Source organism: Anser brachyrhynchus (genome assembly GCF_964034855.1).
Source record: "Anser brachyrhynchus genome assembly, chromosome: 17".
Lineage (NCBI taxonomy): Eukaryota > Metazoa > Chordata > Aves > Anseriformes > Anatidae > Anser > Anser brachyrhynchus.
Window position 1 is genome coordinate 2050984 of NC_137710.1, and position 19683 is coordinate 2070666.

The 19683-nt window shown below is 35.7% G+C and overlaps 1 protein-coding gene across 3 annotated transcripts in view; it reads left to right on the forward strand.

Moving 5' to 3' along the window:
• Window positions 1-19683, forward strand: part of HECTD4 (HECT domain E3 ubiquitin protein ligase 4) — a 73423-nt gene that overhangs the window by 19555 nt on the left and 34185 nt on the right. Inside the window, exons 8-32 of one of the 3 annotated variants that reach the window (XM_080559358.1) lie at window positions 624-816; window positions 2147-2308; window positions 2404-2517; window positions 3366-3506; window positions 3871-4103; window positions 4470-4615; window positions 6236-6306; window positions 6959-7064; window positions 7701-7821; window positions 8760-8888; window positions 10071-10195; window positions 11018-11171; window positions 11444-11544; window positions 12631-12829; window positions 14256-14375; window positions 15561-15665; window positions 16345-16508; window positions 16658-16891; window positions 17134-17326; window positions 17501-17605; window positions 17689-17777; window positions 18326-18501; window positions 18954-19089; window positions 19238-19379; window positions 19484-19650. In XM_080559358.1, coding sequence (XP_080415484.1) covers window positions 624-816; window positions 2147-2308; window positions 2404-2517; window positions 3366-3506; window positions 3871-4103; window positions 4470-4615; window positions 6236-6306; window positions 6959-7064; window positions 7701-7821; window positions 8760-8888; window positions 10071-10195; window positions 11018-11171; window positions 11444-11544; window positions 12631-12829; window positions 14256-14375; window positions 15561-15665; window positions 16345-16508; window positions 16658-16891; window positions 17134-17326; window positions 17501-17605; window positions 17689-17777; window positions 18326-18501; window positions 18954-19089; window positions 19238-19379; window positions 19484-19650 — 3626 coding nt within the window. Of the gene's footprint in view, window positions 1-623; window positions 817-2146; window positions 2309-2403; window positions 2518-3365; window positions 3507-3870; window positions 4104-4469; window positions 4616-6235; window positions 6307-6958; window positions 7065-7700; window positions 7822-8759; window positions 8889-10070; window positions 10196-11017; window positions 11172-11443; window positions 11545-12630; window positions 12830-14228; window positions 14376-15560; window positions 15666-16344; window positions 16509-16657; window positions 16892-17133; window positions 17327-17500; window positions 17606-17688; window positions 17778-18325; window positions 18502-18953; window positions 19090-19237; window positions 19380-19483; window positions 19651-19683 lie in introns of all 3 variants that reach the window. The other 2 variants (XM_080559357.1, XM_080559359.1) reach the window with 2 other exon arrangements.

Consider the following 19683-nt stretch of genomic DNA (forward strand, 5'->3'; position numbering starts at 1 on the left):
AACATTTAGTTTTGAAATTTAGAATTATACAGGGCCTTAGCTTTGATGGAGTACTTTGGGAGCAATATCTGTACTTTATACTCAGTAGTTGATGTACAGCCTCTGTACTTCGTGGGGTGATAGAGCTGAAAGTGATAGGCTTTGGGAGCACAACGTTTATGGAAAATATCTAATGCTACAAATCAGATCTTCTCTTCATTAAGAGATGTGGTTTAAGAAAATCATCACATATACTTCCTGGCTAGTAAATGATTAGTAAATGATTTAAGTCCTCTCTTTACAAAAACTTGCCAGTGAAACAATATTAAGCTTACAGAGACTTAAATATTTTTAAAGTTCCATAAATAAACTTAAAACTATGGCAAGTAGTTCTGTCTTCAAGAGCAGAACAAGTGGAAGATACTCTTCTGAATCTTCAAGTCACCAGTGAAATAAATATACATCTGTGTAGTTTTCATAGCTTTTTTCCCCCCAAGAAATTTGATACTAAGGTTTAAGTGTATATTCCTATTCCTACTTAATAGATAATATTGTTCTGGTTTATTGTTCACTTATTTATTGTTAATTGCTCTCCTACGGGCTTTAATGTCTAAAAGTATTTTTTTTCTTTCTCTATTTAATAGGTAGAAAATGGCATATGTATAGCAAATCCTCTACAAGAACGCATTATATTAATGAGAAAAGAGGGTGAATCCGCAAAGAGTATAAATGAGATGCTTCTCAGTAGGCTGTCTAGGTACAGAGCTTCCCCGTCAGCAACGTTAGCTGCTCTCACTGGCTCTACCATCTCTAATACGTTGAAAGAGGACCAAGCAGGTCAGAAGAGATTTTACTGACTCAGTAATTTTTCATATTTTGGTTCTTAACATATAATCAGTTCTAGTAATTACTAATCTCTTACAACATGTTAAAAAAAAAAAAACCTTGCATTTCTTTCCATGATAAGTATTAGAAATATATATATGCAGTATTTGGTTAATGTTTGAATTACAAGTTCCTTTGCTAAATTAGTCACTGATTGTGGGAAAAGTTTAAGAACAAAGAACTGGAGGAAATGCTTGTATACATAGCTTCCTTTTTGGTGACCTATTCAGATGGGTTTATGCCACACTTGATCAGATTGATAATTGCACTTTGTGATGCAAGTACAACTGGGCTTTGAATTGATATATAAAAATGGACTGCAATTTAGAAAATGAAACTCTTGCTTCATAAGCAAGTTGACTGTTAGAGGTAGTTTTGCTTTTTTGATTAAAATTTGCAGAATGTCTGGATGTTCTTTTATAGACCTGTGGTAACTACTCAAGTTAATTAGGGAATTATGGATGAACAGTGCTAGCTTTCAGGATGATCTGGAGCTCTAACATTTATCTTACGATTTTATTCAGTTTATCCTTAGTTCCTTTTCTTCCTCTTTCATTCACGCACACATCTGAAACTAAATGAGCTTACTTTCTTCAATTTTAAACAATTATAATTAATTTTAATGAAAATACCTCAGCAGGAAATATATATTCTTATAGGGAAATTGGCAAAGAGTTAGCTTGAAGAGATAATTTGAAGACTGTATTTTGCTAGTTAACTAGTGTGGTGCAGAAGAAGAATCAGCAGTTATTCTTGGCCAGTTCTTTAGTCAGTGCTCAGAAAAGTGTGGATCAGCTGTGGCAGGAGCTAGATCGTTATGACTATACATTTCATGTTGAGCAGGAGAACTTAAAATAGTAAGTGCGTAGTGAATCTTAAATTGTCTCTTTATGTTTAGAAAAACTCTAGAAGAAGCTCTGAAACTGCTTTCAATATGTTTATCACCACATAGGTCTTAAAAACAGTTTTCTTTAAACTTGTATTTTAGCCTCCTAATTTTCCTGGTTTGCAAACAAGGGATCGTTACCTTTATTAATTTTTAAGTTGTTCTCTTTAGTTAAATAACCTGTGAAATTGTTTGTATCCTTCTGGGTATTGACACCGATATGTGGGATTATGAGGCCACCCCCACACTCATCTTCTGAATGCTGCAAAATACAGCTTATGTGAATTTCCATATTTTTTTATTTAAAACTCCAAATATAAATCTTCCTTGTTTGCTGCCTGTTATTGTAAGTTTTTCAGGTTATGAAGACATGTTGATTTTTGTTTGACGTTTCAGCTGCTAACACTAGTTGTGGGCTGCCACTGAAAATGTTGAGAAAGACTCCAATATACACATGTGGAACATACTTGGTGATGTTGGTCCCACCCCCAGGTGGATCAGGCAGTTCTGCAACACGTTCGCTCTTTGGAGGAACGAGTGCTTTGTCATCTTTAAAAAGTAAGTCAGATACATTTGTGGCAGGCTTTAAGTCCTTGCTTTTCTGAAATGCAATAAACTTCTCAGAAATTTATTGGAGACTTTTTTCTGTGTAGTTCTTGCTTCGAGCTTGGTGTTCAATATCTCGGACGGGCAGTTCACAAGCCGAGCAGATCTCATTGATGCTGCAGGAAGTTCACTTGGACGTGGTGCTCTAGTACCAGGACTTGGTAAGAAGATGATCTGTTTTTAGGAACTAGACATATCCAACCCTTAAGCTAGTTGGATTTCAATTTACAGTAATAGATTTTGCAGATGGTGAGGTTTTGTGCTTGTTGTAAAATTTTGTAAACTTTACATTTTTGAAAGTTCAGAATTCCCTGAGGAAATTTCCAGTGTTTTTCTTTGCAGTTTCAGCTGCATACAATCTCCAGAAAAATGTTAACTGTAGCAGAAAAGAATCTTGAGCAGGTTAAAAAAAAAGTCTTATCTCTTCTCTCATCTTATCTCTATATTTTAAAATACTTAAATGCAACGTAGCCAGAAAGACATTGTATTTCTTTCTGATTTCCCTATGACTGACTGACAAACTTGCACTGTGCAAACTGTCAGTTTTAGTAAAAATGTTATGTATTAACCACAAGGCTTTTCAAACAAATTGTAAGATGCTTAATAGTCGATAGTAGTTGTAAAATTCCCCCACACATGCACACTTTTTCTTAAAGTTGCTGGTGTCTGATGACCTCAGCTATTTTCAGTTTATGCACTTGTGGCAATGTGTGATAAGTTTGTGGAGGAATAATATATGTTACATACTTATTTTAAATAATAAGCACTGGAGTATTTACCTGGAAAGGATGGGGTTGTATGTTTACTTGAGACATCAAAAAGGATGCGTATTTACGTCATTCCTTTCTTAAAAGATTTCCATTAATGTTTTTCATTCTAATGCATTATTATTAAATTACTGTGACAAATAACAGAATTTTTAAAGCTTAATAATTAGATTTATATCTGCTATGAAATACTTCAGTCTTTTTTATGTTCTAAAGTTTGCTGTGCAAAATATTTTCCATAGGTGCCTGTTACGATACTATGAATAACATGATATGGACGTGCTCTAATGATTACATCGATCAGTGGTGTAATCCTGGGAACCAGGCTTTCCATTGTGTTTGCCAGAGGCTGGGAGTTAGCCATATCATTACAGAGCCCAAAGGTGAGGCAAACATACAAGTCAGCATTTTGTGTAAAGTGGAAGTGAAATGTGTGATTATCATAGAATAAATATACAGAAACTACCTTCTGAGAATTTATATTAAAAATTGAGCTCATCCTTGAAAAGTTCCTTGATCACAGTTACTTGGTCATTGCTTTAATAAACTTTTTTAAAAAAAGTTGGAAGTTTCCAGATTATTGTTACCTTTACCACATTAAAAAATGATGCATGTAATTCTCTTTTGTTTATAATGTGGGTGGGAGTCCTGAAGTTAAAGATGTTGATGATATAATGCATTTTAGAAGCAAATTCTAATCCTATAATCTATTTGTAGCCAGTGTTTAAACTGCTTTTCTTCTTCTAGGGGATGCAACAACCACAAATGAGGTTATTAACCAGTTACTGCACCATGTTGGTGCCATGTGTATCCACCAACTCAATCTGCTTGCAGCCAGCAACAATCTTCCCATAACAAATTTTTTGGGGAAGCAGCATCCAATTGAAGCACATCATCTCAGCAGTATCTGTGACATTATGGAGAAAGCTATGGTGAATGGAGATACTTGTATAATACGCTGCATCCTTGTTGTCTTTCAGGTACAAGAACATCTCCCCAGCTCCATCCAATTGCATCCAATTTAACGTAGATTCACCTAGCAGAGGCTTTGCAGTATCTTATGCACCCACTTGAGAGTGCTAGTTTAAACATAACTGCCACCTTTCCAGTTAAAGGTGGAATACAGATAAGTTACGTATTTACTACTTAATTTCTTTCTTCTGCCAGGAGATGGAAGAAGAAAAATAGCTTGTCTGGTTGCTAAAGTACTGAATTTTGGGAATCAAACTGCAATTTCTGACTGAGATTTTTAGCGACCTAGGCAAATAGTTTGAGAAACTGCAGAAAATGAGAACTTGAATGTTGTTTGCATGGTTTTTACTGTTGTTGTGTTTAATTTTTCTTAGGTGGTTTTTAAATTCTTCTTCAGCCCACAAACTGAAAGAAACAGAGATATTGTTAGAAGGTCGGGCCTTTTACTTTGGCAGTTGTTGATGGCACCGAGGGACCAGATTTGCTCTGAAATTCAGAAGGAGGTTTGCCTAGCTATTAGGTAAATATTTTTTGTCAAATAATGTTACAACAGATAAACTTTCAAGTTGTATTCAGCGGTTACATTTTTATATAATACAATTTAGATTAATTTAGTGTGATTAAAATTATTTCAGTCTATATTTGTGGAAGAAGGCAAATGCAGTATGTTTGCCATGATGACAGTCAAATAACAGTAACTACTTTATTGACATACTTCTTTTAATTTGTTGCTTTTTATTGAATATCTTTAGAATGCTTTTCTTCAATGCTTATTGAAAACCAGTAAAAATTGTGATTGTATATCACAAAAATGTGATAATGAAAAACTCAAGGGCAGGGAATGCTGTTTCAAATGTCCCAAGCACGAATATAATCTGCTTTCAAGTGGGAAGCTGTCCAGAGGTTGAGAACTAAATCTTCTGAAAATCAACCTGCTTGAGGTTTTTTGGTTTTTGATATTTTTTTTTTTTGGGGGGTATGAATCATGACATCCCAAATTTCTGTGGCTTTATGCAACTATGTGAATGAGTGAAGAATAATAATAGCACATCTTTGGTATCATTATGTAGCTTTTTTTTAGGTTCTCCCTTCTTGGGTGGGGGAAGTGTATTGCATCAACTTTATGGACAGCAGCTGCATTTTTGTTGTTTAATTCCGTATATTCCAAAGACTTAATTATACAGAATCAGAAGTGAGGGAGTAGGTAATATCTGTCTTCCTCTTGTCTTCTGACTGTGGAATTAAGATACCAATAAAAACCTCATACTTAGTTTGCAGTGTATGATAACTTTTCCTGGTGTTTGAATCACAAGTTGGTCAGCATGAGCCAGAGGGTGGGGAGCTGCAATAATCTTTACTCTCAGTACGAAGCTGAAAAGCATACCAGTTTTCTTCTCTATAAAAGAAATACTTTTAAAAGGGTGTGGGGACAGGGGGAAATTGTAGAAGGAAAAAAGCCTGCATAATAGTTTCAACACTTCAGACTGCTGCGAAGTACTCCAGATAAGTTACTGTGACTTTTCTACCTTGATGCGGTAATTCATGTAGAAAGGATGAAGTTCATCACAAGTGAGAGGGGTAAAACATCTCCACAAAGAGTATTCAAACATAGCTGTGCCATTCCTGAGTTGCTAGTTCTAGGATTTTCTGCTTAGTTTAGATGAAAACTTATACTTAAAGATTGGCTCCTTATATAAAACTTAAACAGTAGTGAGTTCCTGATTACTGGCTGTTGTATTTTCTGTTGTTCTCTTGTCCCATCACCAGAGTTGTTTGACTCACTCTCTAAGCCAGCATCCATTTTTTTCTGACGTGTCTATTTATTGAGAAATGTTTGTGCTGTCATATATACAAGTTATTAATGTGGAATTTCTCAGAGGGAAGCAATTAGCTCTTAGAGAAGCTTTTGGACCTAAATTAACAATAAAACATAGTTGATTACCAGAATTTCTGAGAGAAGGCGGGTGCTTATTTCATGACACTTCATTTCTTTCTAAGCTGGAAGAAGCTATTGCCTAGTAATTCTAAATGGTACATCAGATACTGAGCTGGGATTCCGTGATGCTATTTTCACAAGTCCGTTGAGATCTTGTTCATTCTTATGTATGTTAAATGATACTACTTTTGTTTTTTCTTTTAGCTCTGGTTTAAATATCCTGTATCCTGGAGAAGCAGAAATCAATAATTTATTGAAATTGGTCTTAACTGAAGGTGAGAATTTCTAATTGAAAATAAAATATGAAAATACTTCTCCTTTGGAAGAAGGCCAGTTCAGAATACTGAGTACAGTCTGTTTTTAAATCCAGCCTCTCTTAGGAAAAATTATGGAATGCTTCAAAACCTGAAGCTGCCTTCTGAATGGCTACATGGACAAGTGCGTGTTAGTTGTAGAAAAGGAAATTTCACTTGCAAGGAAGCTGTTAGAAATTTAAAAGGATTAAAGCTTTCTTCTGTCAGTATTAATGATTTTTCTGGTCTAGCTTATATTTTAGGACACCTAGTTAGCAGTTAATGATACCTGGCAATTCTACAGTAACCAGAAGTAATTTTAGTCCTCAGTGAAAAAGAGTAAGAATCTGCTTATGTTCATTGTGAAATGGTTGTCTGGACACAGAAGCAGTTAATGCGTGGTAATTTGTTACCTCATAGCAACATGTTCAGGCATCAACATCTTTGGGATTTAAAATAGTACTATGTGCACAGTAAGTTTTAATAGTCTATAATATCAACAGGGGATTGGGTTACACTGTAAATAGAGCTATTTCTGAGAAGCAGTGTACATTCAGCACGATATTTGAAGAAATAGAAATAAATAAACTCTGTAAAGTTCTGTTCTGCAAAAGTTTTTTGCATTCTGTTTTAGGAGAGAGAAATAGTGGTCTCTCTCAACTTCGCGATGTTATCCTGACTAATTTAGCTGAACAGCTTCAGAACAACAGATTTGGAAGTGAAGATGATGATCACTATAGGTAAAATGAAACAATATGCTTCCTTCCCCCCCTTGGTTTATACGTTGGGTATCTCTGTTATTTGGTTTAGATAAACTTGGAATAAAATTCTGCTGAAGTTGCTTGTTATCTTAAGAGCAGTGTGACCTCAAATGCTATCTTTGTGTCCATGGCGGGTAGGATTTCATTCGAATGAGAGAGAGAGAGAGGTTTGAGGTTTTAGGGTAAACTTTGGGAACCTCTGTGTGTGAACCTAGGCTTGGATTCCCTGATGTTTACCATGCATGTAGTAAATGTAGGTGATAATTCATAAGTACGACATTATGGTACTGCTTTCCGTATCACTGTTAGGTCGCTTTTCAGCAGTAAAACTGTCAATCTCTAGTACCTCAAGTAACGACTCCTAAAAAAGACTTGGCCCAGCAAGTCATAGACTTCTAACAGTGCAGTGCAGAAAGTCAATAATATTCTTTTACATTGGCGTTAAAACATTTTGGGCTTGGTTTTCTTTGAGTCTGAATCTCTGAAATTGAACAGATACCTGTTTTAGTTTAACATGATTTATGATGCAGATTCCAGAGACTTTTGAAATGAGCTATACAAAATATACAATAATTAGTTTATTAATATTTTTGCATTTTTCCTGCATTTTTAAAGACTAAATGATGAGCTGTTGCACTACATTCTCAAGATTGTTGTCCGAGAATCTTGTGTCTTAATCACCAAGTGCCAAACTGTATCTAAAGATGATTTTCAAAAGCTTCTTTCAACTGTGCCTGTAAGTAAGATGTGTTTTGATTTAAAAAAAAAATTAAAAATTGCAGTTGGCTTCTTTTCCTCCTCAAATCCATCATCTTTACTGAGTGTATAAGGGTGTAACTTTCATAGTTATGTGTCTTAACAAATATGGTTTAAGAATGTATTTTGCTTATCCTATGCAGAGAAGAAAGAAAGAATTTCTTATGGCAAAGTAAATTGTTCAGTAATGCTAAAACTGGTTTATGTATGGGCATATTTCCCTGTTGCTTCAGTAGCTTTCTCAGTTTAAAGGAATCTTATGTGTCTCAATCTTCAAAGCTTCACAACAACTTGAAAATAAACTTTGCTGTTTTGAATAATGATTCACACAAGCAGAAAAGACTATCATTTATAGATGAAAAATGAATGGAAGTTGTGGTTTTTATACGTACTATGCATACATGTTTTCAGTGGGATCAGCTCCCTGATCTGGCTGCTTGCAAAGGCAAGGGAGCTCACAAGCAAATGTGGGGTGGGACAGGAAGTCATGGCCTATACTGCAGCAGGCTGGGAAGAGTAGTAGCACGGAACCATCGCCCTCAGCAATGTGAACAAAATTTAGCTGTATAGTGGCATTAAAATTACTGTACTAGAGTATTACTATAACGATACTATGTATTACTACTAATTAGCATTACTACTAGTACTGTGTATTTAACTACAATGTTAATCCTTTATATGCTTTGCATGCTATCTCACAACATTCAGTATTTTGCAACTAGTTTTTCTTACACGTGAATTAAAAAGCTTGTAGTAAATCAGCAAAAAAAAGCTGTACAAAGGAAATAGCATTTTGTTTTTGCTTGTCCTTTTCCTATACTTTTTTTCCCTCTTTCCTATTCCTAAGTAAAGGGATTGCCTGTGTCAAGATTGATTAAAGTGTTTAGATAATGTACAGTGTACTTATTTATGTTAAAGGCTGCATCTTCATGCTTGCGGTATCTGATGGCTGTACAGAACCACCTCCTCAGTAACACTATTTTGATTAAACCTGATGAAAATGATGACAGTGACAGCTCCTTGCAGGGAGAGACATTGAAGGTACAGGTAAACACCAAGTTTTATTCCAGCATGGCTCTCTACAGTCAATATTCCTCTGACACCTCTTGTTTCTGTTATGCATTCTTAAGCTGTTTTGTCAGTTCTTTTACTCTTGGTATAGTTAAATTACCGTAGGCATTTTTTTTCCTGTTCTTGAGCTAAGGCCTGCAGTTCTTCTATGTTTGAAATTTCAGCTTGTGCTCTGTAATGTTAGTGAGAGCAAATATTTCTTTAATATATGTTTCATGAGGTTAAAAATGCATTTTAATAGATATGTGCTAGTCAGGAAATTCACGTGCCAGGAATCATTTCTAATCATATTACCCCCACATCTTGCCTTCTCTCCATCATCATTATGCAACCTGAAAAAGTATTTTTCAGGATTACATAGGAAAGGGTTTTCTCGTTTCTCTTACCTGGCTTCTGACTTTTTCATAGTTGTAATTACAAAGTTTATGCAGAACCATCTTTTGTCTCTATGTAAACCGTCATCCATCAGTGTCTGTGCCAAAGAGACTGTTAGAGGACAAGGGTTGGTTGCTTTGATGGTATAAGGTTTGTTAAAATACTGTCGTTTCATATTACTGCTGGAATAGTCTTGAACTCACAGAAGCCAGGTTTGTCCTATTGTGCAGACTGTCTTATAATAGTAGTTTTTGTAACAGTAATAATTCCTCTGTAAAAGCATTGACTTCTGAATTTCTGGTATTGTTTGTTGAGCTGGTTTTGTCTTGCTACTCTTTGAGACTGTGTTTTTGTAATCCATAGCAGTTGAAAGTTATTTGTTTGGGCTCGTTGAGTAAATGCTAAATATTGTAGTACTTTTCTTGTTTCACTATTCACCCATGTTTTCATTGTTCAGCTTCTCTTTCTACAGTGATCCTCATACCTGCTAGGACATTCTCTCACCAATGCTCTACCTTGGCTGGCTAACAGCTCTCTTTCCTATGCTGGACTTGGGGATTCCTTCCCTCTAGAAACTGGATGTGCATGCTGTAATATGCACCTAGTTTCTCCCAGCACTTTGGGGCTTAGCATTAATCAAATTTAAGTCTTGGATGAATCTACTGCTGCAGGCCTGCCAGGTCACATTATCATTATTTTAATTTGGAAATCCATCATTTTGTTCAGTCATTGTTTTTTTCTATGCTCTAAGAATTTAAGTATCTTAACTCTTCTTGCACATAGGAGCTAAAGACCAGCATTTTGTCTCTTGCTACGCAAATTCTGACGGGATGTGATGAAGTCTTAGAAATGCTGCAGCAAGTCACTACAGCACTAATTAACAGTGACATTGTTGATAGAGAGCAAAGGTAAGACAAGCTAACTTGAAAACAGTAAGTTACTGGCTTTTGTGGCTTACTGTGCAAGTGCATTTAGCATTACTTATTCATTGTTATAACTTCATACTTGATCTTTGAATGTATAGGAACTGTTTGTTAATAAAGCATTTGCTTAGTGCTTACGTTTTGAAGAATTTAGAATCAGACTCTCCATGTTGGTACTGCTAGCTTACTAGATTGTAGTAGGAACTCTTCAAATTTGTAAGTTTTCAGTCTGACAATGGTGTTTATGAGCAGGGTAACTGGAAACTAATTTGTCAGCTGAGAATATTCCTATAAGCTAGGGCAATTTTCAAATTTCTCTTTTTAAAATTGTTTACACTCCTAGTAGCTGGACATGTTTTTTTTATTAATTGACAATAAAAGTTCTATGAGATTTTTTCAGATGGGTTTCATGCTCAAATATTGTTTTGCAGATGGAGATTCTTTTACAGTACTTTGAGCTACATGTGCTAGGAACTTAGTATACATACTGAACAAATATTTGTTTGATGTGGACTTTCATCCCATCCACATGGGACTTTATCGTTTGCTGAGTAATTATTAAACTCTTGATTTACCGTTTTCTGCTCTGTCATTGTTTAATAAGAATTGACAGCAAAAACTGGGATGCTAACACTTCAGAGAAACTGTCTTCAAGATAAAAGTTTTTTTTAAATACAATGTAAATGTTTTCTACTAATTTTGAATTATTTGGTTGTACAGTTACAAAGTTAAACAGATTACTAAGAATAGTAGAGATACTATATATTGTGAAAATAGTTGTTACTATGTAAACCTTGATTTTTACAGATTAAAAGGCCTGGAACAAATTACAAAGGCTACAATGCTTGGTCACCTGCTTCCTGTCCTTCTGACATCTCTGATGCATCCAAATTTGCAAACTTTAACTATGGCTGATGCCTTGATGCCTCAGCTGGTGCAGCTGGTTCTTTACACAAGTCAGGTATGGCCTTTGTGTCAGCAATCACATGCGACATCTTTTCCACTGTAGGTATTCTAAAATGCTGTAGATCTTGGTCAGCTTTCTGCAGTAAGTGATGCACAGGTCATAGTTTAAGAATTGTTCAGCAGTGCCAAAAGCACTAGTAGCTGTAGTACCAAGTAATCATTAATTGCCAATAACAGCATACAGTATAATTCATAACATTTCAATAACTCAGTCTTAAAATAGTATGCTATTTGCACATTTCTAATATTGTATATTTTGTCCTACAGACTGCACTGCTGCTTAAAACTCAGTCTCCAGTTTTCTCAGAACTAAACAGTTCGCCCAGTGGTGTGTCAGAACAGAAAGGGAAGTTGTTACCTGATGAGAGGTGATTTTCTTTTCACATTTGGGTCTGTTCATGGAACAACATTAACTGTAATATTCATATGACCATTGTTATGTAATAAATCTTCAGGCAGCATTCTTAAAAATTAAAAAAATAAAATTATTAGAGCTTTGATTTTTTTTTTTATATAAGGCTGTCTGAGAGATATAGAAGTCTTTATAAAAGGTGGTTCATTCTAAAATTGTTTGGCATATGGAATTAAGTGTTTGATCTCTTCAGGGTGTTTCCACAGGTTTCCACAGTTTGATTTATTTTGCCTTTTCCTTTACCTCAAGCATTATGTATTAATTCTAGATGCTCCTCTTCTAAGTCTAGTCTAAGTTCTAGTCTAAGAAATTAGACTAAGGAAAACCATCATGAGAAGGTGTAAATTACTCTAGGGTCATGAAATACAATATTAAAACAATATTGGAAAGATTAAGTGGTTTAATTTACATAGAGTAATACAGCAATTTTAAGTTCTGCATTAAAATCCTGTCTCAACTCAAATCTGAGCAGTCTCTGCTTAGAAACAGAAAAGCTCATCTAAATTAGATAAAACATGCTCATCATATCTATTTGTAGTATTGCAGAATCTGTAGTATTGAACAACTTGTGATTACATATAATATGCTGTGTGAAAACTCAGAGTTTATTTTTGTTCCTCCTCCAAATTATAAGCTTCAGTGAAATAATAAGCATATTCTTTTATGACAATGTAATCAATTTTGAGTACTGTCCCAGAATGATTTTTTTAGCATTACCAATCATATGTTTTAGTCCCTACATAATACTATTTACTCTTTTTTTATGGTATGTTTAACTTGTTTACCATAATTTGGAAATCTGCAAGTTCAGAATTTGACAAGTTAGAGATTGGCATAGTTATCTGTACTGTAGGGAGTTCATGCTGTTTAAATTTTGCATGTTCCTTCAGTACAACTACGCATAAAATAAGGAGTCACTATTCTGTGTCTCTATGTATCAATACTGAGAGGTGTTAGGAAGTATTTTATAATTTGATGTTTGAATATATAGTACAATTCTGTGTGTTGAATTTCAGAAACTGATTTTTCGCTGTTATTTCAGAATGCTGGAAGAGAAGGAAGAACCAGGTTTTCTTACAGGCTTGAAGATCCCTGCTCCCTGGGCTGCTGGGAAGACTGTAGAAACAGTTCATCCTGTCAGGGATAACTATAAGTTTAAAGAAACTGTACATATACCAGGAGCCCGCTGTTTATATCTTAGATTTGACAACAGATGCTCTTCACAATATGATTATGACAAGGTAAGCCAGGGCCAATTCAGAAATTCCTTCTTTCATATATATTTCTGTGAGCAGCACTTCTCATTTTCATCTTTTCTGCCCCTTGGCTTTCTTGGCACCTTACTGCCAGCGGTCAGGGTAATGAAGGAGGTTTTAACTGATAAGATATTAGTGTGCACTAACGTTACGGTCTACTTGCTTCAGGGTTGTAAAGTACACAATGCAGAGAGGTTATTTATTGCATTGCACAAGTTTCACACTTTTCACAAGTTAGTTATTCACTAACTTTTTAAAGGAGTCCTTGAGTTCTCAGCACAAAGAAGACTAGACTGAGTGATAGAAAACGTACAAGTTGTTGACATGAAAAGGCAGGGAAGGGAAGATATGCAATTCCTGTTTCATTTCTATTATTCTTGAAGAAACAATCCAAAAATAGTATGTGCCTAATTCCTCTGGTATGTTGTTTCAGAACACAATATCCAGTGGTTGTTTCACTGTTTAAAACCTATCAATAGTGTGGATCTCTTTGTTAAGAGTTAGACTCTATAATTAGAAAAGTTTTTGCCACAGATGTCAGAAGTAGTGGTAGTTATTAAATAGACAAAATATTGAAACACCTGCTAGCTCCAGAGGTGTGGGCTTTTTTGTTTTTCTCCATGAACTCATAACTCTTCCACTTCTTTAAGCTCATTTCATGATGGCTCAGATTCTCAAAGTTTGATTTCCTTCTCATTATTGCTGTTGATCATTTTTTTGTTATTTCTCAAATTTTAATCTGGCTGCATACTTTGTAGATCAGCACAGTTTGTGTAAACTGGGCAGAACTAGAAAGGTTACTTTTTTAGATTAATAGTTAGTTGTTCCTATTACTCCATGTAAACAATCTTCAATTTCAAGAGCACGGCTAATAGCACCCATTTTTCTTTGTATAATCAGAGAGCTACTTGTACTGCTTATTAATTGTTGCCATATATTCCTCGACATTATAGAGCAAGTCCTGTGATACTGACTGTCATTAATGTCACTCACTACTGGTTAAACTCCTCCAGAAATCTTTGGGTCTTATTGTGCTCCCAGTGAAGTCACTGATAAAATACCAACTTCAATGGGAGCCCTTTATTTTTAGAGGCAGTATATGCTAGTTAGCTCAGCATGAGGACTGGAGGTTAGGATTTCTCCTGATTTTTCTGCTCCCAGTTATGCTGCTGACTTGCTATGTGACCTTGGGGGCAAGTCATTGAACTTCCTCTCTGCCTCAGTTTCCCCATCTGTAAAATGGGGATAATAATACTTGCCAACTCACCTCACAGGGCTGTTGTGAGGATTTGTTAATGTAGATAAAGCGCTTTGAAAATATGAAGCGCGGTGTAAGTGCTAAGTATTATTATTATTATTAGATTTTCTTGTTTTTCTCTTACAGTCTAACAGTGTATTTTATGTTTTGAAGTTGGTGATCTATGCTGGTCCTAACACAAACAGTAGGAAGGTTGCTGAGTATGGAGGCAATACACTGGGATATGGCAGCCGTAGTGTCTTAGGAACTGGTTGGCCGAAAGACTTAGTAAAGGTACAGTATTATATCCAACAATATTTCACATAGAAAAATCCTGTTTGGAAACCCTGTCAAGTCTGTTTTAAACCTTAGAGCAATGAAGTCCAAGCTTTTAAGTGTATGGTTGTCCATGATGAGATTGCTTCTTAAGTGGGCTGTTATGTCCTTGAGGAACAACTTTTATCTTACCCATGTGTGATTCTTCTCTTTGAGTTTACCTTGTTCTGTTACCTCTTACTGGAATTCACTAGTAGTGTGTTCCGAGTCCTGGAGTCTCTAATGGCATTACTGTTCTCATAAGTCTATCCTCCTAGGAGGAATTCTTGCCCAGTCTGAGGCTGTGCATATATTCTCAAGGCCCATGGGCATGATTGCTTTTTTATTCTCGTGATAGCCCACAAATATAACAAGTTGCAAATGTAGCAACTCTCTGACCATTTGTGTAATGTTTTAAAATTATATTGGATACTTTTTTCAGTAAAACTAAGATTGAAAAATATCTCAAACTTGTCAAAACTTCAGTATTTCAAGAATTTTGCACTACATTTCCTCAGATTGTGTTCAGTGTTTTTTTTATTGTGTTTGTGCTGCTATATTGTCCCTGCTAAATCTGAGCTTGTATACATAACAAAACGTAATTCCAAAAAGAAGAATAAGAAGTAATGAACTGGAAGGCAACTTCGGACAGGCACTCCATTGTTAGTAATTAATGGAATTTTGGTGAATTTTCAGACCTAGATTTCATATTGTTCATTTAGCAAAATCTTCTATTAACACGTAGACGTTCGTCTTGAGGAGCTTGTCTGCCTTCCTGCCTTAAGGAAGGGAGTTATTGATTATTGCCTGTTTTTTGCAGACAAATGAAGTGTTTTGATGAAAACTAAGGCCACGTAACATGGGTTGACTTGGTAAATTCTACTTGTGACTCTACAACCTTTTTGTTTTTTCACTATAACTAGCCATCAGCAAAGTTAAAGTATTATTTGTCCACTAAAAGATACTCTTACAAAAAGAGAAGAAATTTAAATCAAAGTATATAATTGAAGATAAAAAACAGTACTTAGATAACTGTCATGGAAAATATTATTCCATAAATTAAGGCACTTTTATGAAAAGCCTCTGTTTGCTTCAATTCTTAAATGTATCTCTTTGTTTTTGTTTTGTTTTGTTTTCCCTCCTCCTCCCCTTCAAAATTTTAAGGTGGAAGGAGATACGGTCACCTTCTCCTTTGAAATGCGGAGTGGTCGTGAGCACAACACTCCAGACAAAGCTATGTGGGGCTTTGCTTGCACTGTTCGAGCACAGGTACTCAAACGTGACAGATTCCATGGGACGAGTTCAGCTTAAACTTATCTTCTGTTACATACGTTAAATCTAATAGAAGTACGCTTCAAAAATGAGGCTTAGTATTAAGATTTAAAACAGTAACAGCTTACTGGTTTTGGTTGTAAAACAAGACGTTTCTACAGTGTAAAAGATCTCTGTTTTAGACATTTAGCATCCTTGGCTAGAGATGCCCTGCAGCATGGTCTGTAGCATGCTTAGTGCTTTATGAAGATGTCTTATCTATCTCTTGTCATTGACACTGGACTTGGATGAAGTCACTAACATCTGTTGCTGCTTGTAGATGAGCATTTCTCTGAAGAGATGGTTGATGGAATAACTCCATTTCCAAATGGGGGGTGGGGGGAACTTGAATCCCACTCCTGAGGAGCTAGGACTAGGTCTGAGATGAAAGATATGCAGGCCAAGGACTGATTGAACCAAAAATAACTTTACCACTTTTTTATCTTGGTTCAGGAAAAAATATTGCTCAAATCTTTTCATTGTTGTCTTGAGTTGTTCTTATATATTGCTTTTAATTGTTAAAGCATTTTTTCAGTATACCTCTACACAAGATATATAGATATCCTGTTTTGAAATATGTTAGGGAAGGACTTCATGGTCGATTGACTAGTGCAACTTATTGCTATTCCTTCTACAGGAGTCTTCAGAGGATGTGTCAGGAGGCTTGCCATTCTTAGTTGACCTGGCACTTGGCCTTTCTGTGTTAGCTTGTTCTATGCTTCGAATTTTATACAATGGACCAGAAATTACCAAAGATGAAGAAACCTGTCAAGAGCTTCTCAGATCTAAACTATTACAAAGGTAAACAAACAAAAATTTTGTCTGAGTTCCCATGTACTTTTCTAAAGGAGTATGGCATTTGTATCTCTGCTCAAGTCCCATGTTTTAAGGTTATTGTCTATCTATCTATCTATATATATCCTTTTCATCTATTTATCTTATTTTTCCAGGTGCCAGTGGCAGGTGGAAGCTAATGGCGTAATATCTCCAGCCCTTACACCAAGTCCTTCTCCACTGCCTCTTACTATAGATGAAGACAGAGAATTCACATATCCTTCTGATGTTCTAGTGCCTCCCGTTGGACACTATTTTGATCTGCCTAGGATTAGGCTGCCTCCAGGAATCATGATAAAACTCAGGGAAATTTCTGGACGTGCTCGGCCTCAATTTAGACCTAGTATAAAGTAAGTAGTCATTGTTTTGCTCTGTTTTTGCTAACTTGATTTTTATTGTTTGAAATGTTTGGTGCCAAAGTGAGGTAAAAAGCAATGGTAAGGATGCAGCATGCCTGCCAGCTTGATGATATGCATTTAATATGCTGTAAATACCTGTTTGTGAATGCAATGTCTAGCAAGTTGCAAATACGTTTTGTCGAAGTTTGTTCATTATTCTTGCTTAATCAGCTTGGATTTACCTATAACCCTAGGGAAGTGATTCAGCCTGAAGTAATGGAGGAGATGGTAGTTTCGTGTGTGATTAAACATTTGAATTTGGTTGATGCACTCCAGTCCCTGATAAACTTCCAGTATCAGGAAGAACATGCTGAGGAATATGATTTACTTTGTAAAATTATGGGAGAGACTTTTAAGAAGTTAAATGCCATGGAGAGACAACTACAGGTAAAAACGAAATTACACAGATAAAACATAAGTCTTCTTATTTGTTTGGGAATAAAGGTGCATTAAGAACATTGTAGAAACCTAAAAATACAAAATATATATTTTTCTTTAGAGATCTCTTCTATTTATTAAGATGAACAAGTGCAGTAAGTCTTATTTTTGTTTCTTTATTAGAGTGTGGCTGAGCTGGAACAGAAATGGCAGAATGAGGTAGATGATGCCATGCATGGAAAGCTGGAGAACAATGTTCCGTTCTTTTATGATTATCACTTCAATGAGGTAAGCATTGCAGCTGCTGTATGTGCTCATGCTTTAGGCTGCTCTTTCAATACATGTTCATCCCTTTCCTTTGCTTTGATTAGAGCAAGATGAAAGAACTGGAACTTCTGTGTTCAATGAAAGAAGTTTCTTTTGATGGAAGTGATCTCGAGAATGTGGTCCTGGCATTAAGGTTAGTAGCTGGATGTTGAGTGCACCATTTTAAGCAGCTGTGGAATTTGTGAGTTCTGTAAGAAGGTATGCAGGATTAAGGTTGCATGTGTACATAAAATACATACTGACGTTGGCCCTCCAATCTCATTATACCATCTGACACTTAATGGTGTGAAATAGAAGCTGGCACTAAATGTTTTCAAAACATTTCTGATGCATTAAAAAGCTTGTAAACCTATGGAGAAAAAACAATTTTTGGAATTGTAAACGTTCAGATGAACTTCTAATCAGGGATACAGATACTTATAAACTTAATTTTTCTGTCTGTCTAGCAATATGATTAAAATTTTAGAAAACACTTGGCCTAAGTAATTAATATTAGTACCTACAGCTGGGAATACTTATTTAACAAATCATCTAGTTAGTTCTTTAATTTTTGTTCTTTCTACTTTGGCATAAAAAGTAGTTTGATGCTGTGTCTTTTTTAAAATAACTTGTCTCACAGTTTTCCAGAAGGCAGTACAATGTAACTGAGTTTTCTTCTGTTTTTCTTTTTCACAATCTCAGGGAGAAGTTTTTTCAAGAGGTGAATTCACTGATTCAGAGGACCTATCATCCCCTGGCAAAAACAAAAACATTAGTTAAGAGCTTGATGAACAGAGCAGAGTTGTTATTACATGTCACTATTGCAGCACAGTCTGGCATCACAAGAAGTATATCTGGTACCCCTGCAGAAACTCCAGGTAAACATCTCATTACCAGCATTGTACTTTTTTTTTCTTCACCCCCCAAGATATAGCCAAAGATATAATTTATTCCTTCTCTTGCTTTCCCTTAAAATTAAACTTTTTTTACCTTTTCAAATTAAATAAGCTCTTTTGCAGTAAATTAAGTTGAATCTTTGTTTTCCTGATTGCCATATGATGGTAAATTAAGATCTGAGTAATAATATGTTGAATTTAAATGTTAGTCTCCTGCTTTATTGGAGGAGGAGGAAGTTCAACCTGATCAAAACATAATTAACTTGAAACAATATCTGAAAACGTAGAATAAGAATCTCTGAATTGAGTTGCAAGTGCAAGGGTGTTGTCCCCATCCATTTTTTACTGGAATGTCCACAGTGATTTTTAAAAGCAGTTAGTAAATAACCTACTACACCAGGAGTAATGTTCTTTCATATTGTCTAATGTTGCAGCCTGTAAATCGGCATCTGAAACAAAAGTGATATCTCATGCAGTCCGCCAGCCCGTCTTCCTTCGCAGTATGTCAGCACCATCTGACTTAGAAATGATTGGTAACGAAGATATTGAGTTTGCTAGATCAAGTCAAAGGTATACAAGGCTTTATTCTACTAAGCTGCTTTACAATGATGTGGCCTGTGTTGTTAAGTGATATGCTTGCAAAGTTTCCCATTATTTTTGTTGTTTTAATTGGGTCAACGTAGCTGCAACCATGCCTAATTATCATATGTTCTCATAGGAGACGCCATGTTACCAGCCATAGAAGTAGCTCTTTCACTCTTCTGCAGTCACTGACCATTGAGGATAGCAGAGATAAACCTACATACAGTGTCTTACTGGGGCAACTGTTTGCTTTCATTGGAACAAATCCTGACCAAGCGGTGAGTCATTTAAAATGTTCTAAATCCATTATGTTTTCAAATTCAAACTTCCATGCTGAAGGGAGGTGTCTTGTTTGTGTGTCAATAAATATAATATCTCATAGGTATCCAGCAGCAGTTTTCTGCTAGCTGCTCAGACCAGGTGGCGTCGTGGGAACACAAGGAAGCAAGCCCTAGTGCACATGAGAGAGTTGCTGACAGCAGCTGTTCGGGTTGGTGGTGTGACACATCTTGTAGGCCCAGTGACCATGGTACTTCAAGGAGGACCAAGGTTTGTTTGTTTTTCTCTAAAAATAATGTTTCG